A 23,747-nucleotide genomic window follows, 5' to 3' on the forward strand; every position below is an offset into this window, starting at 1 on the left:
GGGTGGAGTCGGGGATGGGAATGGGGCGAGGATACTATCCCCGTCCCCGCCCCATCCCCAGTCGGGGATCCGTTTTTTATCCTTGGTTTGACCCCTATCCCTGTCAAACCGGGGAGAAACCCCACCCCGCGGGGATTTTTGTCAATACTAACAATGACATGTCGCAGAGAACAAGTAAACACACCAGCAACTATGTATTACATATACCAACATCTAAGGAAGCAATCTCAATGAAGAATTAACATGACACGGAATATGTTATATAAACATTTTGTTAAGGTTTTACCATAAAAAATAAATCAATCATACTCCGATAATAAAACACCATAATAGATGGAAATATCAAGGTCCCGATTTTATGTAATATCAATATCGATGAAAATTTTGGGAAACTTTATGAAAATTGATGGAAATTGTTATAATTAGTTAATGAAACTTTGATTGTGACTAAATTAGATTATAATTTACCATTTCTAATCATCATTTTTATAAAGTAAGACAACATTCAAATGTATAACCTAAAATATTTAGGTAAATGACGATGTGAGAGTAGAAATTTAAAAAAAAAAATAAAAAATCAATTTCAAAATAATATCAAATATTGAAAAATAATCACAAAATTAAAGAAGATGAAATATTTGCATATTAAAATAATTGTAAATTATTTATTATAAATTAAATGGATATAAAAATGATAACTCATTGCATTAAACTAATATAACATTAAATCTGAGAAGGATATAAAATGTATAATATTAAATATATAAGAACATAATGAAAAAGAAAGAATAAAAAAGAAAACTCTAAAAGTAAATAGAACTTGAGAGAAAATGAAAGGAATATTAGAGAACTCACATCAATTCACATTTGAGGTGAAATTATGTGAAAATTCAATGAAAAAGATTTGAATGAAAATATGTGGTTTCTTAAAGATAATTTTTATTGTCGATGAAAATATCTATGATAGAAATTTCAAAAAATTGAGGAAAAATCAACAAGAATTTCGAGATTTAGATGGAAATTTAAAACTATGACTATAGGTTTATATTTATGGGCTAATAATTGTAATGGACTTATAAAATATGAAGAATGTCCAGATAGGCAAAACAAAAGAAAAAGGTAAGCAAACGAAAACAAAACAAATGAAAACGCAGTGCAGCTTACATTTAAAACATGAACCAAATATTATAATGAAGTTTTGGGTGAAAGTTGGAGTTGGAGAGCCTGAGGGACTCAATCAAGAAAGAGAAATATATATTAAACAAAAAATTAAAATGGTTGAGGTTTATTGAGAAGGAAAGGGAAGGCATGTGAGTGGAAATATCAAATAATGGAATATATTAACACAGAAATAGAATTGATAATTTGGATTTAATAGAAAAACTTAAAAAACCTGCAGATGCAGTGTTTACAAGCATTATTATTCCACGGAATTGTGGTTTTCCCAAAGTAGCTGAGCGTGATTACGAGTCTCGGGTACACAAATTCGGAATTTTTGTTTTTTTGTTTTTTTTTTTTTTTCCCTTTTCTTAAAATGAAATATAAATATATAGATGAATTTTTGAAAAAGCTGAGCATATTCAATTTTCCCAATGCGACAAAAATACCAAATGCATCGGGATTCTATTACCCACTTTATGTTGTAATACCAAATTAAATACATCAACTTTCTTTATCAAACAATTCATCACTCTCTTTTTAAATATATTATTATTATATTTTTTAACTTTCAAGTATAATATTATTCTTTGTTAACTAGTTTTCTGTTCCCTCTCCCCATTCCCACCCATATCTCTTTTTATTATATTTTTTCTTAGTTTCTACACCAATCTTTCTCTATGAACAATCCCTTTCTCAATTTTCATAAAATTCTTTAGTGTTAGAGGAGTATGGTACTTGCTACTTCAATTGGTAAGAGATTCTTATTTTCAAAATAATACTAATATGACAATCGATAAATCGAAGTAGTATTTTCCCCTTATTTTCTAACTTCAAATTTCCATTTCTTGTATACTGATATGTGAATTAATTTCTCAAAATTTCTTCCAAATCATGTTCCAGCGATGGAAAAATGATATAGCTTTGAATAATTGCATAATTGAACTCACTACCAAAAAAAAAAAAATAATAATAATAATCTAAAAACCTCATTTTCTAGTTCTACTGTAGGTAGAAGAAACCCGTGAGCACAGGCCCCACCACAAAGTAAGATAGCCAATGGTTTTCCTTTCCTTTTAATAATAAATTGAGCCGGAATTATTTCACTGTTTTAAAAAGGAATTTTTTTANTATATGGTTATTAGTTCTCACTTTAGAGTTCTTCTAAAAACCCAGAGACAGTTTCATTTTCACCATCAAAGTTCATAAGTTTTATTTTCTGTTACAAGAGTTTGGAAGTTTCATTAGAGTAAATGATATAGTTTAGGGGTGATTTGTGTCCTTCACGTAATTTTATTTCAAAGTGATTATGTAAGTAGAAGGACAAAGGTATGAGAGGAGAGATTTTTTTTTTTCTTTTAAAATTATATAACATTTCTCTCTATATATATTAGTTCTTTTAAGTAAATACATTCAAATATTTTTTTTTATCAAAATAAGCATAGGTACATAATGTGTTTGACTAAGATGTATGTAGTTGAATCGTGGTATATTAGAAAAAAATATTCAACAAAAGGATATAAAATAAGTAGGATAAAGATGGGAATTGCATTTTGGAGGGGACCCTATTGTAGAAGTATTATTCTTATAGGCAACTGAATAAGATTCTACATCTTTGATCAATGATCACCCTTTTAATCAGATGGGTATTTGATTGAAAAAGTTCCTTAAATAGTGTTGAGGAGTATGCTCCTATATCCCAGGGGGAAACAGAACTCCCACAAGTAAAGGTAAAAAGAAAAAGAAAGAAAAGAAGTAAAAGGAAATTTAGTAAATTAAAAAAGGAAAGAAAATGGAATATGAGTGGTTTGGTTTGGGCATCATATCATAGAGAGATTCTGATCACAGCATCCAACCAACCAACTAAAACGAATAACACAAAAGGCTCGCACGCACACCACAGCGCCACCGCTCCTCAATTTTATTTTATCTGTTTATTTAATTGTTAATTGTACAAACAATTAGGGAAAAAGAAAAGGAGAGAGACACACACAAAGGCACGCCTGAGCTATAAAAATAATCCCATTCCATTCCCCTCCTCTCCCTATAGGGCAAATAGGGGCAAATAGGGCAAATAGGGCATTGTCCATAGCTGTAGTGTGGACCCTGTGGCCTCTACCAATATTCCATTTTATAACTGTAACTTTGTCCAACATGTCAAAAAGTGTATATGGATTATATGCAACAAATTAATCAGAAATTGATAGTTAGTTAGAAATATAATTAGATGGAAGAGCAAGGATTGAATGTTGATGAAGGAAGGAATAAAAAAGAAAATGTTGAGAGGGACTGAACATCAACATATTTGAAGAAATTGCAAAGTGTGGAAAGAAGGAAACGAAAAGAAAGACAATGGAAGCACGTGACCTGCCAAACCAAAACACTCTGCGTCTGCACTCTTTTTCCTTTTCGCATACCCAAAGCAGCCAAAGCATCGGACACCCAATACCCATAATACCCATACCCATACCCTTACCCACAATTCTTCTTTCCCCCCCTCAATCCCCAGTATCCATCCATTCTTTCATTCCACTCCAATCTTTTCTCTCTTTTATTATTATTTTTCTTTTTTCGAAAAAGCTGCTTTCTTTCTATTAGAGAAAAAAGAAAACTGGCTTCATTTTGTAAAGTGGGTTTACATCGATCCTCGGCTGTTTCTTACGGACTCTGTTTATTTGTTTGCTTGTGTGCTGTGCCGAAGCAGCCAGCAGGGGGGGTTGCGTTGAGTGGGTTTTCTTTTTGCTACTGAACTCAAGAAACAAGATTATGGTTGTGGAATCATTGAGGAGAGGATTGCCCAACAACATACCCGCTTGGATTTTGTGGGGAGTCCCCAACACGTATACAATCACATTCTCCATTCTCAGATCTCTAGGATCTCACACTTTCATCTTCCACCTATTACCAATTTCTCTTCCACTTCTGCTTCCTCTCACCCTCGCCCTCACCTCCCATTCATTCAACCTCTAAACCAAAACCCCTCCCTCCTACGAACTCCTGACCTATCTGGACAATGGCGTCTCTGCTTTTTCTTCATACATAGCATCCGCTCGACTGACAATTTACTTTACGCAAAATAAGTTATGGAACCACCTCTTGTGTTATGCAAACCGGTTTTTGTAGTTTTGGCACTCCTCCAACTTGCTTCTGCTACGTTATCTCCTTCTGGCGTAAACTACGAAGGTTAGTCTCTCCGTGCTTTCTGTTTCCGCCTCCCTCCATTTTACTTTTCATTTTTGTATATGGCAAAATACGAAGCAGACCATTTTTGTTTTTTTTTTTTCCATTCAGCTAGTTTAATTGGACCTGTCTTGTATCTGGGAATTGAATTTTCAATTTTCACTTTTCTGGAAATTTGAACAGTCGTAGCTTTGATGGCCATAAAAAATGATTTATTAGATCCCCACAATGTTTTGGAGAACTGGGATTCTAATTCCGTGGATCCTTGTAGCTGGAGAATGGTCACCTGCTCTCCAGATGGATATGTTTCTGCTTTGTAAGTGTTCGTTTTTGCACATTCTTTTCCTAGATTTTGACCACTTGTCAAAACTTCAATTTATTATTTTGGGATTCTTTGTTCTTAAATCTTAATGTTATGAACAGGGGGCTACCTAGCCAGAGTTTGTCTGGGGTCTTATCACCGGGGATTGGAAACCTCAGTAAGTTGGAATCAGTGTAAGATTCTCCATTCTCCTTACAAACCCCTGGTTGTAGTTCTAATACACTATCGTATGTTTTCTATCTAACGAAAATAATTCTCTATGCCATCACAAACACATGTAGGTTGCTTCAGAACAATGACATTTCAGGACCAATTCCTGCAACCATTGGAAAGTTAGAGAACCTCCAGACTCTTGATCTCTCCAACAATGTATTTAGTGGCCAAATACCCAGTTCCCTTGGAGACTTGAAGAAGCTGAACTATTTGTAAGTGTTGTACGCTTTCTCTAGCTTTTCGTTGAAGGATTCGTTCTGATCTTTGTCAACTGCACATTATTTTTTGAGCAAGGCAGGCGACTGAATAACAACAGCCTAACTGGACCTTGTCCTGAATCTCTATCCAAAGTTGAAGGTCTCACGCTCGTGTATGTTCATTTACCTCTGCGTACCACTTTCCTATTTTGTGGTTAAATCCAGTTAATGCTATTTGGAAGAAATATATATTCACGTTTTTAGTTGAACTAATAGGGACCTTTCATACAACAACTTGAGTGGCTCCTTACCCAAAATATCAGCAAGAACGTTCAAGTGAGTTATTTTCTTTATCATATTTACAAATTCATATCATCTTGATTGAGTAAAAAATTTCAAAAACCTAAAGTACTGTCTCTTTTGTTCAGAATTGTTGGTAACCCTCTGATCTGTGGTCCAAACAACTGTTCTGCTATCTTTCCAGAGCCATTGTCGTTTGCCCCAGATGCTCTTCAAGGTGTGGACCTGATGTTTTCTATTTGTATTTTTAACTTTTTGATTTGTTGCCTTAACATATTGAAACATGTTTTTGATTGGTTGGGTTCTTTCTCCTCAGGAAATTTGGGGTTTGGTAAGAGCCACAGCAAGGCAATTGCTTTTGGGGCAAGTTTTAGTGCTGCTTTTATTGTTTTAGTCCTTATTGGATTACTTGTCTGGTGGAGATACAGACACAACCAGCAGATTTTCTTTGATGTAAATGGTAAGTCTCCTCTATCTACTCTTTCTCCTTGTTCATTCATGGCATTTTGCTTTGTGATGGATTATGTAATATTTTATTAAGCAGGAAATGATCTTGTTTGCTTCTCGTGTAATATGTTTGAAATTGTTCTTGGACTAATATTGTTAATGGAACAGATCAATATGACCCAGAGGTACGTTTGGGTCATTTGAGAAGGTACACGTTCAAGGAACTTCGGGCAGCAACTGATCACTTCAACTCTAAGAATATCTTGGGAAGAGGTGGGTTTGGAATTGTGTACAAGGGATGTTTAAATGATGGGACTCTGGTAGCGGTTAAAAGGCTGAAGGATTATAACACCGCTGGTGGGGAGATCCAATTTCAGACTGAAGTAGAGATGATAAGCTTAGCTGTACACCGAAATCTTCTCAAGCTTTTTGGCTTTTGTTCTACTGAGAGTGAAAGACTTCTGGTTTACCCATTCATGCCCAATGGCAGTGTTGCATCTCGTCTAAGAGGTTTGTTGCTTGCAAAGGTTGTGTACTATTCCTAGTTTGTTAATTTAGCATTAAGTGGTGGCAATCAGTTGCATCTGGCTTAACAAAACAAGATATCGAATCTTCATATGGTTTCATATAGCTTGATGAGGCTGTTTACTTGGATATTTAATACCTGCAAGTTTCATAGTATTACCATTTACCAACCGGTGTGGTTACTACTGACGACAGGTTAGCAATCCCCAGTAACAAAATGATGCTAAACTGGAGGGTTTCAAGATTTATATGTTTTTTAGAAAAGGAAATTTAGTATTGGGCACGATTCGTAATTTTCAATCCTTTGTTTATCAGATCATATCCATGGGCAGCCGGCTCTAGATTGGGCAATGAGAAAGAGAATAGCCTTGGGCACAGCTAGAGGATTGGTGTACTTGCACGAACAGTGTGACCCCAAAATCATCCATCGTGATGTGAAGGCTGCCAACATTCTCCTTGATGAAGACTTCGAGGCTGTTGTTGGAGACTTTGGGTTGGCCAAGCTTTTGGATCACAGGGATTCTCATGTAACTACAGCGGTGCGTGGCACTGTTGGCCATATTGCCCCAGAATACTTATCAACAGGCCAATCGTCAGAAAAGACTGATGTTTTTGGGTTTGGAATCTTGCTTTTGGAGTTAATTACTGGTCAGAAGGCTCTGGATTTTGGTCGAGGAGCAAACCAGAAAGGCGTGATGCTCGATTGGGTAACTATTCCTCTAGCATGCCCTTGTTTTTTTTTTTTTTTTTTTTCAACTTACATGGCAACTATATCCGTGTTAATTCAATAAATTAAGGAAAATAGTGTTTGTACAATTCATTCCACCATTTAAATTGATCAATCTCGGTACTAGAAACTTGCATGTTTGGCTTCTTGGCTCTTACATTATTTTTTATTACAAGGCATATATATATTTGTTGTTTATCTGGAGAATCACAATCTTGCTTATTCTCTTTTCTTTTGATATATAGGTGAAAAAGTTGCATCAGGAAGGAAAGCTGAATATGATGGTGGATAAGGATCTAAGAGGTAACTTCGACAGAGTTGAGTTGGAGGAAATGGTCCAGGTTGCGCTGTTAAGCACTCAATTCAATCCTTCTCACCGACCCAAAATGTCTGAAGTATTAAAAATGTTGGAAGGCGATGGTTTAGCTGAGAAATGGGAAGCATCACAGAACGTTGAAACGCCACGATACCGACCGTGCGAGAATCCCCCTCGACGGTACTCAGATTATATAGAAGAATCTTCTCTGATAGTAGAAGCCATGGAGCTTTCAGGCCCTAGATGACAGCCTTCACTTTGTTTCTTGTGTAATTCCTTCTTACATCATTATTAACTTGCAGTTGCAGAGAAGAGTGAGTGGGGGTTGATGGTGTTGGTTTCATGCTTGTGTAATTCTTCTGTAAAAAAGAAACGAGAGAGAGAGTAATGCTAAGCTGTTTTGTTAAGAAATTTCTTGTTCAACCCAGCTTAGAAGTTCACTTCTGGCACATGGAACGACATGTCGTTTGTTAATTAATTAGTGTTCACTCGTGCTCCTCCCATTCATTCATTCATCCAAGGCCCAGCCCATATCTATGTTCAAGTGGGTCCTCCTGCCCAATGCAGAATTTGTTGAGATGGCGGAATCAGAGTCGAATTTATAAAACGGTCAGGGCACGTGTCCTTCTCACATCCTGATGTTTTACATATATGTATTTCTTTTGTTTTTTTGTTGAATATAAAAATCTGCAGTTGTATATTAAATATATATCACCGCATGTTCTCAAAGTATGTAAAATGGTTATTTGCTTAGGGGTTAGGAAGTCCTTAATCACTTATCATCGTGTGGTTTGGGGTTCGAATCTTGAGAGAATGGCCGTTTATTATAAATTTTTTCTTTTAAGTTATTTTTTATTGTTTCACTTTTTTCAAAATATATTTATACATTACTCCAATTTCCAACTTTACAAAACATATTTCCTATCTAATTTTTTAAAAAACATATATAAAATTTTAAATTTTAGTACATTTGTAACAAGTTAAAACTTAATTTCATTCTTGATTTTTTTCATATATGTAAACATTTTTATCTACACATTTTTAAAATTCTAGCAAATTGTTTTAGGAAGATTGATTGTAGGGAAAACTTAGTTTTATTTTTAAATTTATTGATAAATATGTAGGTTTCATATTTTGTTAGTTTTATTTTTAAATTTAAAGATAAATATGTAGGTCTCATATTTTGTGCTTAAATATTTAGGTGATTAAGTCTATAAAAGTTTATAATAAGTTTATAATTATTATTATTTAATCTAGATATGATATATCAATATATTTAAAATTACATTCAAGTTAAATTAGAAGTATAGTCCTTAGTTCTAAAAATTATGATTACTAAATCTCGAAACTTATAAATTTAACTCGAATTACTCCTTTAAAAATATCTAATAGATATATAAACTTTCAATTTTGTATTTAATAAATCTCATAAAATATTAAAAATGTTTCAAAACCAATTGTTTTACTATATAAAAATTATTTTTGTTTCTAATTAAATCATTAATTTTCAAATTTGTAGTCAATAGATACCTTGTTTGTTAAAAAATGGTATGTATTAGACACGTAGATAGAAAATTTAAGACCTATTATATAATTTTTAAAAATACAAGAACTATATATAGACATAATTTTAGAAATTGGGTTAAAATTTTAATCTTATTAATAATTGTGGCCATAACCTGAAATTCTAGATCCGGTGATAGAATAAGACGAGCGCAGAAGGGACTAAATGTATATGACGACGATGTAAAACATGAGCGCAGGTCCGCATCTAGTCCGAAGCATCATTGTCGAATTTTTCACGCGATGACGCGCGGTCACTATGTGTCCCCTGACGGTCGGCGGGAAGTTTAGTTCCAGCGATCTGACCGTTAGAGGGAGCAAGCGGCTTTTTTCGCCGGCCGAAACTAGTATTGTATTTGTATATGATTCCCTCACTTTCCACTCCAACTTGGGATTCATCGTCTGTTTATGTGGCTTCCCATGGCATCTACTAACTTAAGTATAATATATTTAAATGTATTTTGTGTAGTTTGTGAATCCATTCCACTGAAATTATCGTTTTGTCTTTGATGCAGATATTTTTGGATGAGTTTAATGAATAATAAATGATAATAGGAGATGGGTATTATCTATTATTCTATTAATAAGAAAGTATGATTAGGAAACAGTTAAAAAAGAGAAAAGGGGTTAATAATATAAGAAAGGTTTGGAAGTGTGTGTTGAGAATATGTCTCCGCCGTAAATCTCCCTCTTTTGCCGTTCTCGAAAGGCCTTCAAAAATAGAAAGGCATTCCCTCTCTCATTGTGATCGACGACCTTTATAACCCATTTTCCCCTCCACCGTTTAACTCCCATTAAAGCCTCCTTTCATCCAGGGTGAGCCATGGACCCCAGGAAACTTGGATTCCCCGAGCAGATTTTATCGCCGAGGAGAAGAGTTGTTCCTGGATTTGGTCTTGGCATTTCCGTTTCTCTCATTGTTCTTAGCTTTCTTTTGCTCTACAGTTCTTCTCATGGCAAATTTTTCTTCTCTCTTGATAATCAACCCACCTCCGTTGATTCTCTCTTTTCTTCCTGGTCTTTCTCTTTTTCATCTCCTTCCTTCTCTGATTTCACTGCTAATTCTTCCAAGTTGGCCACCTATGATCCTGCCCTTCCTTCCCATTTCCCCTCACTCCATAATCATACTCGCGATGTCAATGCCACCCTTCAACTCAACCCCCCTCCGGCTAACGGGTCCGAATTTGGGAATGCAACTTTCTCTCTTGAATCCAAAAATGTTACTGCAAATGGAACAGTTTCCAGCCTCGCAAAGTTGGACGCCGAACACAACTTCCCGTGTAACTCCACTTCTCTGAACAACAATACTGCTCAATATCAGAAGGAGAACAATCATTCTTCCAATGCTGAGGACGAGAGGCCGTCAGAAGGAAATGGTGGGAGAAATTCAAGTGACAGAATTGAAATTACCAGAAACTCTCAACCGTTGGCAACATCTGATAACAGTTTTGATGAGGAATGTGATATCTTCGATGGTGAATGGGTGAGGGATGATTCGAAGCCATATTATCCTTTAGGTTCTTGCCCTTACATTGATAGGGACTTCGATTGTCATCTTAATAAGAGGCCAGACGATGGATATGTGAAATGGAAATGGCAGCCGTATATGTGTAACATCCCAAGGTATTACTTTAACCTAATCCCCTGATCCTTAAATTACTTGCATCATTAGGCAATAGGTTTCCTCCTCTTCATATTCTTATGACTACAATGGTTTATGAATGAAAAATTACTATGGCTTTTCCTAATTCATAATGCATGCAACATGTGTGATGGATGCATTTGGGTTTATAAACCTCTGTCCTAATACCCCTTTTGGACGCTGCTGCTTTTTCAGTCTGAACGCAACACATTTTCTGGAGGTTTTGAGGGGAAAGAGTCTGGTGTTTGTTGGCGATTCATTAAATAGGAACATGTGGGAGTCTCTTGTGTGTATTCTTCGTCATAATATAAGCGACAAGAAAAGAGTGTATGAGATATCTGGAAGGACTGAGTTTAAGAAGAAAGGTTTCTATGCCTTCCGCTTCGAGGCAAGATTTCCTTGGATGTTTATTCTCCAGTACTAAAAGTTTTAAAGTTTTAAACCCATGTTTCTCATTTTGTAACGTTTTCAACTAACCTTTCAGTTTGTTGTATCTGCAGGACTATAATTGTTCCGTGGATTTTGTTAGTTCTCCATTCCTAGTTAGGGAGTCTTCATTCAAGAGAAAGAATGGAACGATTGAGACCTTAAGATTGGATCAAATGGACCCAACAACCGAAATGTATCGGGATGCTGATGTTTTGGTCTTTAATACAGGCCATTGGTGGACTCATGAGAAAACATCGAGGGGGTATATTGTATTCTACTCATCATTTTGATTCAATCCGACCTCTTGGTTGGGGAGATTGTGCTGAATTTATATCGAGAATGGACATTGTCTTTACCTTGAAATTCACCTGGACTTACCTTGCATAATATCATGCCATGGTTTTGTAGCTGTTTTCGGTGGTTGAAGTTCTTTTTGTTTTTCTCTTCTATTTCAGAGAAGACTATTATCAAGAAGGTAACCATGTACACCCAAGACTCAAGGTGTTGGAAGCGTTTAAGAGGGCTCTCACCACTTGGGGTCGATGGATCGACAACACTGTTGATCGAAATCGAACTCTGGTTTTCTTCAGAGGCTATTCATATTCTCATTTCAGGTATATAAATTCTTCTTCTTTTCTTGCTTCCAATCTAAATATTGTTAGATATGTTGACTACTCAAAATGTTCAGGGAAAATATGCTAAAGTCCAAAATGAACGAACAGTATTATTGTTTTTATTATTATTTTAATGAATTCATCGTTTTCAGTGCAAAATATCACATTAAAAATGGACCTGTCTGTGTCTGTCTATCCTCGTTCCAATAAAAACTACTTTAATGAACTAGAAATCCATTTCTTTCCCATTTATGTTTGCAGTGGTGGCGAGTGGAACTCTGGAGGGCAATGCAACATTGAAATGGAACCAATTTATAACAAAACACACTTGGGGAAGTACCCTAAGAAAATGAGGGCTCTGGAATATGTGATTCGGGAGATGAAAACACCAGTGTCATACTTAAACATCACCAGGCTCACTCATTATCGGAAGGACGCACACCCTTCAATTTATAGAATGGAGTACAAGACAGAAGCAGAAAAACGTGCAGGCCTCCGAGTTCAAGATTGCAGCCATTGGTGCTTGCCCGGTGTACCCGATACTTGGAACGAGCTGCTTTATGCATCTCTTTTAAGGATGGCAAAGAGATATTGGAGCAACTAAGGACGATTTGTACTTCACCATGTTGCAGCAAAATGATCGCATAACTTTTTTCCCCCTATCTTATGTTTTTGTCATTTATTCTTTTTGTTGGGTTTTTGAGGTAAAATTATATATATATAATATTATATATATATATATATATATATATATATATATATATGAAGTCTTGTTTAATCGTTTAGGTTCTGAGCAGCAGCATGGTGCATGCTCATGTGGAGGAAACTACAGACTGCTGACTTATAGATTGCCTGAGTCGTGCAAATGTAGAGCCAACCTATGATCATATGTGTATTCTATTATTCCAATTTGTTAGAAATAGAAAAGAATAATTCTTTTTATTATTAACTTGCAGTTCTAGTGAATGCTTGGTATGCATGAATGCAAATGGGTGTCCCAAGCACTTAACAAAAGAGAGAGACAGAGAGATAAGAAAGTTGTTTTTATTGAGTTGTACTGATTATAGTTGTTATAAAGAAACATAGTAAGATTAAGAAAAAAAAGAAAAAAAGACGACCCAATAAACTAGACTCAGAAGAGTCCACGCCGTTTCGTGACTTGCCGGTTTTCTGAAGCAGAATCCAAAAGCCAAGCAGAGAGTGAGGCATGGCTGATGGGTTAAGCTCAGGGATACGAGGAGGAAGGTGAGGCATGGCAATGTATTTCCTCACCGGATCTCAAGGCCCATGCCCGTGGTTGTGGTCGTGGTCGTGGCCTTAAGCCACAGCACCATGGCCCCTCTCTCATTCAACACTTAAGCTTTCAGAAAAGCTAGGGGAGAAGCTACCTTCTCCATTCTGGGCTTTAAATACACACCCATACTATTACCCCATTATAATACTCTCACCATCAAAAGTTGCTATTCCAAGCTGGATAAGCTTCAAATTTAAGGATTTGGAAGTGGGAGGGGATTCAAATTTTGGTGGAACTTCCAATTCCAATTCACACATCACAATAATGCTTGACTCAGCTTACACTAACACCTCTCTTCAATATATAATACTTGTTTGAAGTTTTCCCTGGCCTCTTTATGTGTTTTGCCTTTGTTCAGCCATTGGTTGGTTAAAACCATCCATTATTCGTTCCTTTATATCATGGTTTTTATTATCATCAATATCATGCAATACTATATGACATGGGGATCTTATCCCATTTTTTACTCACTGCTTCCTTTTTTTGTTCCTTCTAAATTTCAACAATAAATGAGAGTGAAAATATTAACATCCGACTGCCTGTTTAAGGATATGATGTTACAATTAGTTAAAGTATGCTCAAGTTGTGTATTGTATTACTTTGTTTAATTAGCTAATTTATGGTTTCTTTGGGGATAATTAGATTTTTGTTTGAGTTCAACAATTGTGGAGTAAAGAATCGAACCATCAATTTTTAAAATGACAATCAATATCTTATCCTACTTATCTATATATGTCAAATAGAATGATAACTATACTATTTCTATTGATCTAAATTAAAATTTTAATCTTTTTAATCAAACATCCACTAATATATATATATATAGAGGGAGAGAGAGTAAAGAAGGTTAAACTTGGAATTTGGGTGGAAGAATGTTTTATTATATTGTATGAAAATTTATTTGAAGGAGGAAAGGAAAGCAATATGAAAGATGAGGTATAGTTTATTATATATGAAGATTCTTGTAGCAGTGGATCTTAAGAAAAAGACAAACACCTCCTTCTCAGAATCGCACCTGATAACAAAAACATGAGAAGTATCCAGTATCCACTATTCTATTCTTTATTCGCTTTTGCATTCCTTTGATTTATCCCTTATTCAAAATATTGAGGTGGGCTGGATTAGATTGGCCTGGGTGGAGTCCTCCTATGGCCCACCAAGGTAGACATAGCAATAATGATAACCAAATTTGTATTGGGTGTTATTTTTAGTATAAATAACTAAATTATATCGGTAACTATTTCGTTTTTTGTTTATAATTTTTTAAAATTAAGTCTATTTATTCTCCTTTTCTTACAATGATTTGCATATTAAGTACAATAGGTGAATTCTTAGTCAAATTTAAAAAAATAAAAGCGATTTTTTAAAAACAAATTGTTGCTTGGCTTTTTAAAGCACCGGTGAAAAGCAAATTAAGAAAGATATTTGAGGTGGAAGTAATGTCTATACGCTTAATTTTCAAAAATAAAACCAAAAAACTAAATGGTTTCCAAATGGGGTGATAGCATTTTCTAAAACTAATTGCAGATTTAAAATTTGGAGAACATTCGGTTGATATTTTATTTCTATTCCTAATATGCCCTTCATTTTAGATGAAAAATCAAAATATCTAGTACGATTTGTGGAAGATATCACTCACGTGCGTCTTCTTCAATCTCCCACACGATTCTCTCTTTTTTTCCCTCACGCTCCATAATTTTGTAAGAGGAACGATGTTCATCTTATATCTTCATGCGATCAATTTCTAAGTAGTTGAATATACAATTTCAATTTTCTCATTCTCTAGTCGATCAGTTTCTGCTCGCAATTTGGGATTTCTACTCGTGATTTGGAATTTTCTAATATGTTTAGATTTCATCTTAGTTTTTGGATTTGTTCTTAGTTTTTTTTTTCTCATCCTCTCATTTTTCTTTATCTAAATTTGTTTCATCATTTATTCGTGCAATTCTTCCTCCCAATTCTAGGTCGTGATTCTTCCTCAGTTTTTGGATTTGATTTCATCTCTGTTTTTATATTTGTTTTAATTTGTGTTGTTGTAAGCTTCATTGTTGTTTAATTGAAGTTTATTGATGTTATTAGTCAATTTGATGATTTCTACAAGTTTCATGTACTTTAATTTTTTCTTTGAGGCTTCATGAGTTAATTTCTGTTTTGGTTTAGATTTAGTTTTTTTTTTCAAGCAGTCTATTACTAATATACTCATATCAATAAAGTCTACTAATATAAGTCTATTACTGATATAATATTTGCAAGCAACCCTAATAAAAAAGGGTTGTCAAGACAAATAGCAAATGTCAAGGTTTATTTCACGAAAATAGCAAATTTGTTTTTAAAATTGTGAAAATAGCAAGACAAAATTAAATATAAAAAATAATAATTAGAAATTGTCAAAACTACCCCTATCTAACCCTATATTCATAACATACGTAATTTGAAAAAGTTGGTGTAACAACCCGACTTTCTAGGACTTTTATTAGACTGTTATTACATGCATGCATAAATCTCAAAATGACTCTTTTCATAAATTTTAACTAAAACCAAAATAATTTTATAAAATAAATAACTTTCATAAAATCTAGATAACTGAAATATTTTGTCGAGGTCCCTCTAAAATATTAGTTTAAAATAAATTTCACGAAGGTTTAAAAATAAAAATTTCAAACAATGGAACTCTATGTTCAAACATTTAAGGCTGCAACATAACATAAAAATTGAGCATATGCATCAACTGGTCCATTATACAGTTATGGATTCCTTCAGTCATTCGAATAACTTCTACTGGGGTAAGGCTATACATTTATGTACAATAAATGCAACGTAGTAGTGGGATATGCATACATCAACTAATCTTGAATGACCATCTAGTGAGCGATTTAACCCATCCTAACATGCATCTGGTGGCCCGAAGGCTTACAAACATAGTAGAGAATCCGTTGGCACTCAATAACATAGTAAAAAACCCGTTGGCCTCCAGAAAATATAGTAGGAAACTTGTAGGTGTCACACCTCCTCCTGAGCCCACCTCTAGAATTAGCGAGGAGGCGTGAGGACGACAGATACCACCCTTTTGCGATACCTACTATCCATCTGAACCTTTTTACTCTCATAGCCAAGGATATAAATAATAACTGTTTGACTAAACTCATTTTTATTACAAACAGTATAACGTTTATACAACTCTCAGACTTAACTACAAAGTTTACATCAATAACTCTAAACCCAGAAATGTACCTATGGCGTGGCAGACCTTGATCTTAGTAGCACCTTGGAACTCCCCACTTTTCGCTACCTAGGAAAAAAAACATGAAAGAAAAGAATGAGCTTCAAGAAGCTCAGTGAGTGGTAAGCAACTTCTAAAGTCTATTTCAACTCATAATAATACAAACATATCATAAATACAAGGTTTAACATTCAAACCTCAGCCTCGAATGAGTATGTTCTCAATTCTACCTACACACATGGTAGATAGTTAAACTGATACTAGTCATAAACACATACTCTACTGTGTTCCCTATGTACACATAGATTCCCGCTTATGGGCTCAGAAGCTAGGCCTGCCGGCCCTCTGATCCTCCATACGAGGTTTTGCTTTGGGCTCAAGAATTAGGTCTATTGACCCCCTGACCATCCCGATCACATATTCTCATTCTCATTCTAATTACTCATTCACAACATAAGCATATACATATACTCTAAAAAGATATGCTTAAGACTTTAAGGAAATATCACTCATCGTTGGTTGGAGGAACCCCTCTCTAGAAGTTCCTTAGTTTCCTTGGGCTCCTTTTTGAACCCTAAATTTCAGAATTCAACTTCAAGCTTAGATTACTCATAGTTCCAAACATTATTTTACGACACTTCCTTTTACAAACATGTTCTAAATTGTCTCAAAAAGCTTACCTTCAATTCTCAGCTCAGAAAAGAATGAGCTTCAAGAAGCTCAGTGAGTGGTAAGCAACTTCTAAAGTCTATTTCAACTCATAATAATACAAACATATCATAAATACAAGGTTAACATTCAAACCTCAGCCTCGAATGAGTATGTTTCTCAATTCTACCTACACACATGGTAGATAGTTAAACTGATACTAGTCATAAACACATACTCTACTGTGTTCCCTATGTACACATAGATTCCCGCTTATGGGCTCAGAAGCTAGGCCTGCCGGCCCTCTGATCATCCCATACAGGTTTTGCTTTGGGCTCAAGAATTAGGTCTATTGACCCCCTGACCATCCCGATCACATATTCTCATTCTCATTCTAATTACTCATTTACAACATAAGCATATACATATACTCTAAAAGATATGCTTAAGACTTTAAGGAAATATCACTCATCTTGGTTGGTAGGAACCCCTCTCTAGAAGTTCCTTAGTTTCCTTGGGCTCCTTTTTGAACCCTAAATTTAGATTCAACTTCAAGCTTAGATTACTCATAGTTCCAAACATTATTTTACGACACTTCCTTTACAAACATGTTCTAAATTGTCTCAAAAAGCTTACCTTCAATTCTCAGCTCAGAAAAGAATGAGCTTCAAGAAGCTCAGTGAGTGGTAAGCAACTTCTAAAGTCTATTTCAACTCATAATAATACAAACATATCATAAATACAAGGTTAACATTCAAACCTCAGCCTCGAATGAGTATGTTCTCAATTCTACCTACACACATTGTAGATAGTTAAACTTAACTAGTCATAAACACATACTCTACTGTGTTCCCTATGTACACATAGATTCCGCTTATGGGCTCAGAAGCTAGGCCTGCCGGCCCTCTGATCATCCCATACGAGGTTTTGCTTTGGGCTCAAGAATTAGGTCTATTGACCCCCTGACCATCCCGATCACATATTCTCATTCTCATTCTAATTACTCATTCACAACATAAGCATATACATATACCTCAAAAGATAGCTTTAAGACTTTAAGGAAATACCACTCATCTTGGTTAGTAGAACCCCTCTCTAGAAGTTCCTTAGTTTCCTTGGGCTCCTTTTTGAACCCTAAATTTCAGATTCAACTTCAAGCTTAGATTACTCATAGTTCCAAACATTATTTTACGACACTTCCTTTTACAAACATGTTCTAAATTGTCTCAAAAAGCTTACCTTCAATTCTCAGCTCAGAACTCCTCGTGGTTTGGCCGAAATCCTCAAATCATCAAGACTGACGCAAGCTTACTCGAGAGCTCGACCTTTCTGTCTTTTCCTCACTCTCCAACCTGATTCCTTTGAGCTTCTTCTCTGGCAGCCCTGTCTTGAAAACTAGACTCTCAGAGCCTTCAAGTGGCTTTGAAATCACTCAAAATGCATGAGTAGTTTGGGAAAACTCTTCATCCCAAGTTGATACTACTTTAAGACCTCATTGTTCGACAACATCTCCTCCTCTTAGAACCATTTCATCAATGCATGGTCTTGCTATCAACGTATGCTCTTCATGATCAATGCATAGCTTCCTCCGAATATGCCCTCAAACATTCTTCCTAATATGCTTTGAAGAGGTTTGTGTTATGAACTGAAGAAAAGTCCTTGGCCCTATTTATAGGCGTTCCCACTTCACCTGGTGTTGACACTTCCTATTCCCTGCATGCCCAGGCGTCCACCACTCAAGCTGCCCATGCCTTCCTTTTCCACCACCAACTTCAAGTATTTGCCTCTTCTTTATCCAGCTCAACCTATTCGGTTTGCATGCTTTTTGGTGCATCTACATCCTACTTGCGTTGTCTTCCTGTTGCATACCTCTTTTGCATGAAATCCTATTTGTCCATCTCCTACTAACTTAAGCTTAACCCTTTCTCGATTAGCCACTATCAGCCCATAACTCTCTCATCAACGTATCACTTATGCCACACTAACCTCAAGGCATCGCAAGTCCTTGCTTGGCCGCATACCTTTCTTCTCGCATGGCTCACCCTTGGCACATGCGTTCAACTAGGACTATGACCATCACAATCTCCCAACACATGCTACTAGCCTTGTCTTATGTGCCTACATGCCCTTGGATGTCCTTGGTGCATAACTCAACCTTAGCACATAGCATATCACCATCGCATACCAACACATGGGTCAAGCTAGGTCTCAATCCAACACCTCATGGTTTGTCTTACCATCACCTAGCCTCTTGGTAACACATCTCATATGACTAATGCTAGCATGCCCTTGTTGCTTGCTAATGCCCTTAGTCTCTTGCACAAGACCAACACAATCCCCTTAGTCTCTTGCACAAGACCAACACAATCCCCTTAGTCTCTTGCACAAGACCAACACAATCTAACCTCACAAGCCTTGTATACTGCAAGCCCCATCAATGCATAGGCACAACACTATGCGCCCATCATGGCTTGACGCATCGTCTAGCTCATCGTGTAGCTCTTGTGCTCATCGCATAGCTTATCACCTAGTGATCTCTCGCTGTCGCTCATCATTTAGCGTCTGCACCCATCGCATAGCTCATCGTCTATTAATCTCTCGCTGTTGCTTAACATCTAATGATCTCCTGTCGCTCATCATTTAGCGCATAGCCCATCGGATAGCGCATGCGCCTATCGTGTAGCATAACGACCATCGCCTAGCGCAACACCCATCGTCTAGTGCTTCACCCATCATGTAACGTTATCGCCTAGCACTTGCGTCTATCCCCCAGTGCTTACGCTTATTGCCTAGTGCCGACGCCCATCGTTTAGTGCCATCATCTAATGAATCTTCTAGCTCATCATCTATACGATCGTCCATGTGCAACGTTCCAATGCTCAGCGCTCACGCTCGCACATACTAGTCAGCGTGCATACCCAGTCTCAATGCCCAACGTCTTGCGCTCATTGTCTAGCCCTCTTATCATCCCAACACATGAGCAACCTTTTTCATGCCAACGCTTCATCCAACATGCGTCCAAGCTCAACACATGGTTGTCCTTGGCTTTAATACTTAATCCCTTATAACCTCTACAAACTTAGCCTTATTAGAGTCTTAGCCGTTAATGCTTCCTAACACCAAATGCATGGTTTCTTTTTGACTTCATACATAGCCAAATTTTTACTAGTTAAGGCTCAACTCAAAGCTATTTAAAGAAAATCTATTCAAATACGTAGAATTTTCCTTCTCTTCAACATAAGTGTAACTTATACTTAGTTAATTTCCTTAATTACCTACTTAAGTAGAGAAATTGAAATCCGGGTTTCACAATTACTTCCCCTTAAGAAAATTTCGTCCTCAAAATTTACTCGGACTAACTCTGGTTTAAGGTTTCACAACAACCTCTGTCGCAAACCTTTATAACCTTGTCTATTACTATGCTTCCGTAGCGCTAATATGATATTAACTTCCTTAGTTTGTCCAACGATACTTCTCCTAGCCATCTCTAAGCTAGTCATCGAACCAAACTATCTACAAATAACTTTCTATCTCAAACTCTAATTGAAAATAATTTAATTCATTATCTCCTTCCTCGATGGATCTTCAGGTAGCATTGTGAGTTCCAGCTCAGGTTGTCTGCTAGGTCTTACCACTTCCACTATTCCTCTTAGTCTCACTTTGACTAATTCCTAGGTTTCTCTTTAAACCTATGGAATTTACTCTACCACACATCCCTCTGGTTTTCCTAAATACAAACATTACACTAAACTTTCACACTTAACCTTTTCAGGTTTTACATAAACCTTCGCTCTGATACCAAGCTAGTATCAACTTAATCTACTCAACTTTCCCAAGTTTTACGTAAACCTTGGCTTTGATACCAAGCTATCACACCCCCTTTCAAACCCGCCTCTAGAACCCGCGAGGAGGCATGAGGACGACAGATACCACCCTTTTGCGATACCTATTGTCCATCTGAACCTTTTTACTCTCATAAAACTTTAAGCCAAGGATATAAACAACAACTATTTGACTAAACTCATTTTATTACAAACAGTATAATGTTTATACAATTCTCAGGCTTAACTACAAAGTTTACATCAACAACTCACAACCCGGAAGTATGGCTATGGCATGACAGACCTTGACCTTGGCAGCATCCTGAAACTCCCCACCTTTCGCTACTTGGGAAGAAAAACATGAAAGAAAAGAATGAGTTTCAAGAAGCTCAGTGAGTGATAAGCAACTTCTACAGCCTATTTCAACTTATAATAATACAAGCATATCATAAATACGAGGTTAACATTCAAACCTCAGCCTCAAATGAGTCTGTTCTCAACTTTACCTACACATACGGTAGATAGTTAAACTGATACTAGTCATAAACACATACTCTACTGTGTTCCCTATGTACACATAGATTCCCGCTTATGGGCTCAGAAGCTAGGCCTGCTGGCCCTCTAACCATCCCATACAAGGTTCTTCTTACAGACTCAGGAACTAGACCTCTTGGTCCCTTGACCATCCCGTGAAGTTCTGCTTCGAGCTCAAGAATTAGGTCTATTAACCCCCTGACCATCCGAATCACATATTCTCATTCTCATTCTAATTACCCATTCACAACATAAGCATATACATATACTCTAAAAGATATGTTTAAGACTTTAAGAAAATACCACTCACCTTGGTTGGTAGGAATCTTTCTCTATAGAAGTTCCTTAGTTTTCTCGAGCTCCCTTTTGAACCTTAAATTCCAGATTCAACTTAAAACTTAGATTACTCATATTGGGCCTTATTTTGAGATGCTTTCTTCTACAAACATGTTCTAAATTGTCTCAGGAAGCTTATCTTAAAATATCAGTTCAAAACTCCTCGTGGTTTGGCTGGAATCCTCAAATCATTAAGATTGACCCAAGCTTACCCAAGAGCTCGACCCTTCTGTCTTTTTCTCACTCTCCAACCTGATTCCTTTGAGCTTCTTCTCCAGAAGCCCTGCCTTGAAAACTAGACTCTTAGAGCTTTCAAGTAGCTTTGGAATCACTTAAAACACACGAGTAGTCTGAGAGAACTCCTCGCCCCAAGTTGATGCACTTCAGAACCTCACTGTCCGACAACATCTCCTTCTCTTGGAACCAATTGATCAACGCATGGTCTTGCTATCAATGCATGCTCTTCATGATCATCGCATAGCTTGCTCTGAATCTACTCTCAATCACTCATTCTAATATGCTTTGAAGAGGATTTGTGTTATGAACTGAAGAGAAGTCCTTGGCCCTATTTATAGGCGTTCCCATTTCACCTGGTGGTAACACTTCCTACTCCCTACATGCCCAGGCATCCACCACTCAAGCTGTCAATGCCTTCTTTTGCCACCACCAGCTTGAAGTGTTTGCCTCTTCTTCATCCAACTCAACCTATTCGGTTTGCATGCTGTGAACCCTGAGCCCTAATTTCTCTACTTAAGTATGTTCCCTACTGAGAGTGTGGTGAATAGGTTGATGTGGAAATTAATGTGTAATTGTAGAGAAAAAGGGTGAAAAATTAGAAGAAAATTGTGAATTTGAAAGCTTGACTCTTGGGTAAAGCTTGAAAAATTGGCTAAGTGTAACTCATATGTTGGAAGCTAGAAAATTGGCTAAGTGTTATTCCATTCGTTGGCCTTGCTCATTTAGAGGTTATTTGGACATTGAAGGAAGCCAATTTCGATTGTATCAGATCGAGATTCCAGGTTTACATCGAAGTTTTGGCCTAGCTTACAGAAAGCTATGAGTACCAAGTTATATTTCAGTACAACTTTTCATCCACAGACGGATGGTCAGTCTGAACGAACGATTCAGACACTAGAGGACATGTTGAGAGCATATGTATGGCAGTTCAAGGGCAGTTGGGATACACATCTGTCGTTGATCAAATTTGCATATAACAACAGGTACCATTCGAGTATCGGAATTGCATCGTATGGGGCACTATACAAAAGACCATGTTAGAACTCCGATATATTGGAATGAGGTCGGTGAAAGGAAATTATTAGGTCCAGAACTTATTCAGCAGACATCAGACAGTGTTAAAATTATAAGAGAAAATCTTAAGACAGCTCGAGACAAGCAAAAGAGTTATGCCAATAAGCGGAGAAGATAATTGGAATTTGAAGTTGGTGATAAAGTATTTCTTAAGTTGTCTCCATGGAAAGGAATACTCAGGTTTGGTAGGAAAGAGAAGTTAAGCCCGAGGTATATTGGACCTTACGAGATAATAGAAAGAGTTGGCCCAATGGCATATAGGTTGGATTTACCTCCAGAGTTATCTTGTATCCATGATGTGTTTCATGTGGTAATGCTAAGAAGTATGTGCTAGATCCTACCCATATGTTGCCTGAGCAACCAGTGCAGTTGAAAGAGAATTTTTCTTATGAAGAAGAACCAGTGGAGATTCTTGATAGAAAAGAACAAGTCTTAAGGAATAAGACAATACCATTGGTAAAGGTACTGTGGCGAAACCATAGCACTGAAGAAGCAACATGGGAAGGTAAATGTGACGGATTTGTAGCAAAATTTCGAGGACGAAATTTTCATAAAGGGGAGGTAAATGTGAACCCTGAGCCCTAATTTCTCTACTTGAGTATGTTCCCTATTGAGAACAATGTGGTGAGTAGGTTGATGTGGAAATTAATGTGTAATTGTAGAGAAAAGGGTGAAAAATTAGAATAAAAGTGTGAATTTGAAAGCTTGACTCTTGGGTAAAGCTTGAAAAATTGGCTAAGTGTAACCCATGCGTTGGAAGCTAGAAAATTGGCTAAGTGTTATTCCATGCATTGACCTTGCTCATTTAGAAGTTATTTGGACATTGAAGGAAGCCAAAGTGTGGCCAAGAGAAACGTGTCTTGAGATGTTAGCAAAGCAAGTTTGCGCGGGCATGGGCGCTGGATGATCGTGTAGCAAGGGAGTGGCGCTACACGATGAGGTAGACGATC

General features: G+C 36.5%; 2 protein-coding genes across 3 annotated transcripts; both read left to right on the forward strand.

The window, feature by feature from the left end:
• The first annotated feature begins 3,477 nt into the window (after positions 1-3,477).
• LOC120075482 (protein NSP-INTERACTING KINASE 3) lies at positions 3,478-8,090 on the forward strand. 2 transcript variants are annotated; one of them, XM_039028909.1, is made up of 11 exons: positions 3,478-4,341; positions 4,450-4,654; positions 4,762-4,833; positions 4,942-5,085; positions 5,172-5,243; positions 5,347-5,406; positions 5,499-5,587; positions 5,687-5,830; positions 5,986-6,327; positions 6,658-7,049; positions 7,315-8,090. In XM_039028909.1, the coding sequence occupies exons 2-11, from the start codon at positions 4,533-4,535 to the stop codon at positions 7,630-7,632; spliced, it is 1,755 nt and encodes a 584-aa protein (XP_038884837.1). In that variant the 5' UTR covers positions 3,478-4,341; positions 4,450-4,532; the 3' UTR covers positions 7,633-8,090. The 2 variants fall into 2 exon arrangements, with proteins under 2 accessions (XP_038884837.1, XP_038884836.1); XM_039028908.1 differs by having other exon boundaries at positions 4,522-4,654.
• A 1,029-nt stretch (positions 8,091-9,119) lies between these two features.
• Positions 9,120-12,546, forward strand: LOC120075484 (protein trichome birefringence-like 2). Its single transcript, XM_039028910.1, has 5 exons — positions 9,120-10,571; positions 10,786-10,978; positions 11,091-11,281; positions 11,475-11,633; positions 11,895-12,546. The coding sequence occupies exons 1-5, from the start codon at positions 9,772-9,774 to the stop codon at positions 12,235-12,237; spliced, it is 1,686 nt and encodes a 561-aa protein (XP_038884838.1). The 5' UTR covers positions 9,120-9,771; the 3' UTR covers positions 12,238-12,546.
• The last annotated feature ends 11,201 nt before the right edge of the window (positions 12,547-23,747 follow it).

This window comes from Benincasa hispida, chromosome 4 (assembly GCF_009727055.1).
Source record: "Benincasa hispida cultivar B227 chromosome 4, ASM972705v1, whole genome shotgun sequence".
NCBI lineage: Eukaryota > Viridiplantae > Streptophyta > Magnoliopsida > Cucurbitales > Cucurbitaceae > Benincasa > Benincasa hispida.

Excerpts from the sequence above, each read along its gene's own strand:
- LOC120075484 (XM_039028910.1), top strand. The coding sequence starts at position 9,772 with ATGGACCCCAGGAAACTTGGATTCCCCGAGCAGATTTTATCGCCGAGG. Across the intron at positions 10,979-11,090 it reads TCTATGCCTTCCGCTTCGAG|GACTATAATTGTTCCGTGGA; the intron begins GCAAGATTTCCT and ends TTGTATCTGCAG. Across the intron at positions 11,282-11,474 it reads CATGAGAAAACATCGAGGGG|AGAAGACTATTATCAAGAAG; the intron begins GTATATTGTATT and ends CTTCTATTTCAG.
- LOC120075482 (XM_039028908.1), top strand. The coding sequence starts at position 4,242 with ATGGAACCACCTCTTGTGTTATGCAAACCGGTTTTTGTAGTTTTGGCA. Across the intron at positions 5,244-5,346 it reads GTTGAAGGTCTCACGCTCGT|GGACCTTTCATACAACAACT; the intron begins GTATGTTCATTT and ends TTGAACTAATAG. Across the intron at positions 6,328-6,657 it reads TGTTGCATCTCGTCTAAGAG|ATCATATCCATGGGCAGCCG; the intron begins GTTTGTTGCTTG and ends TTTGTTTATCAG.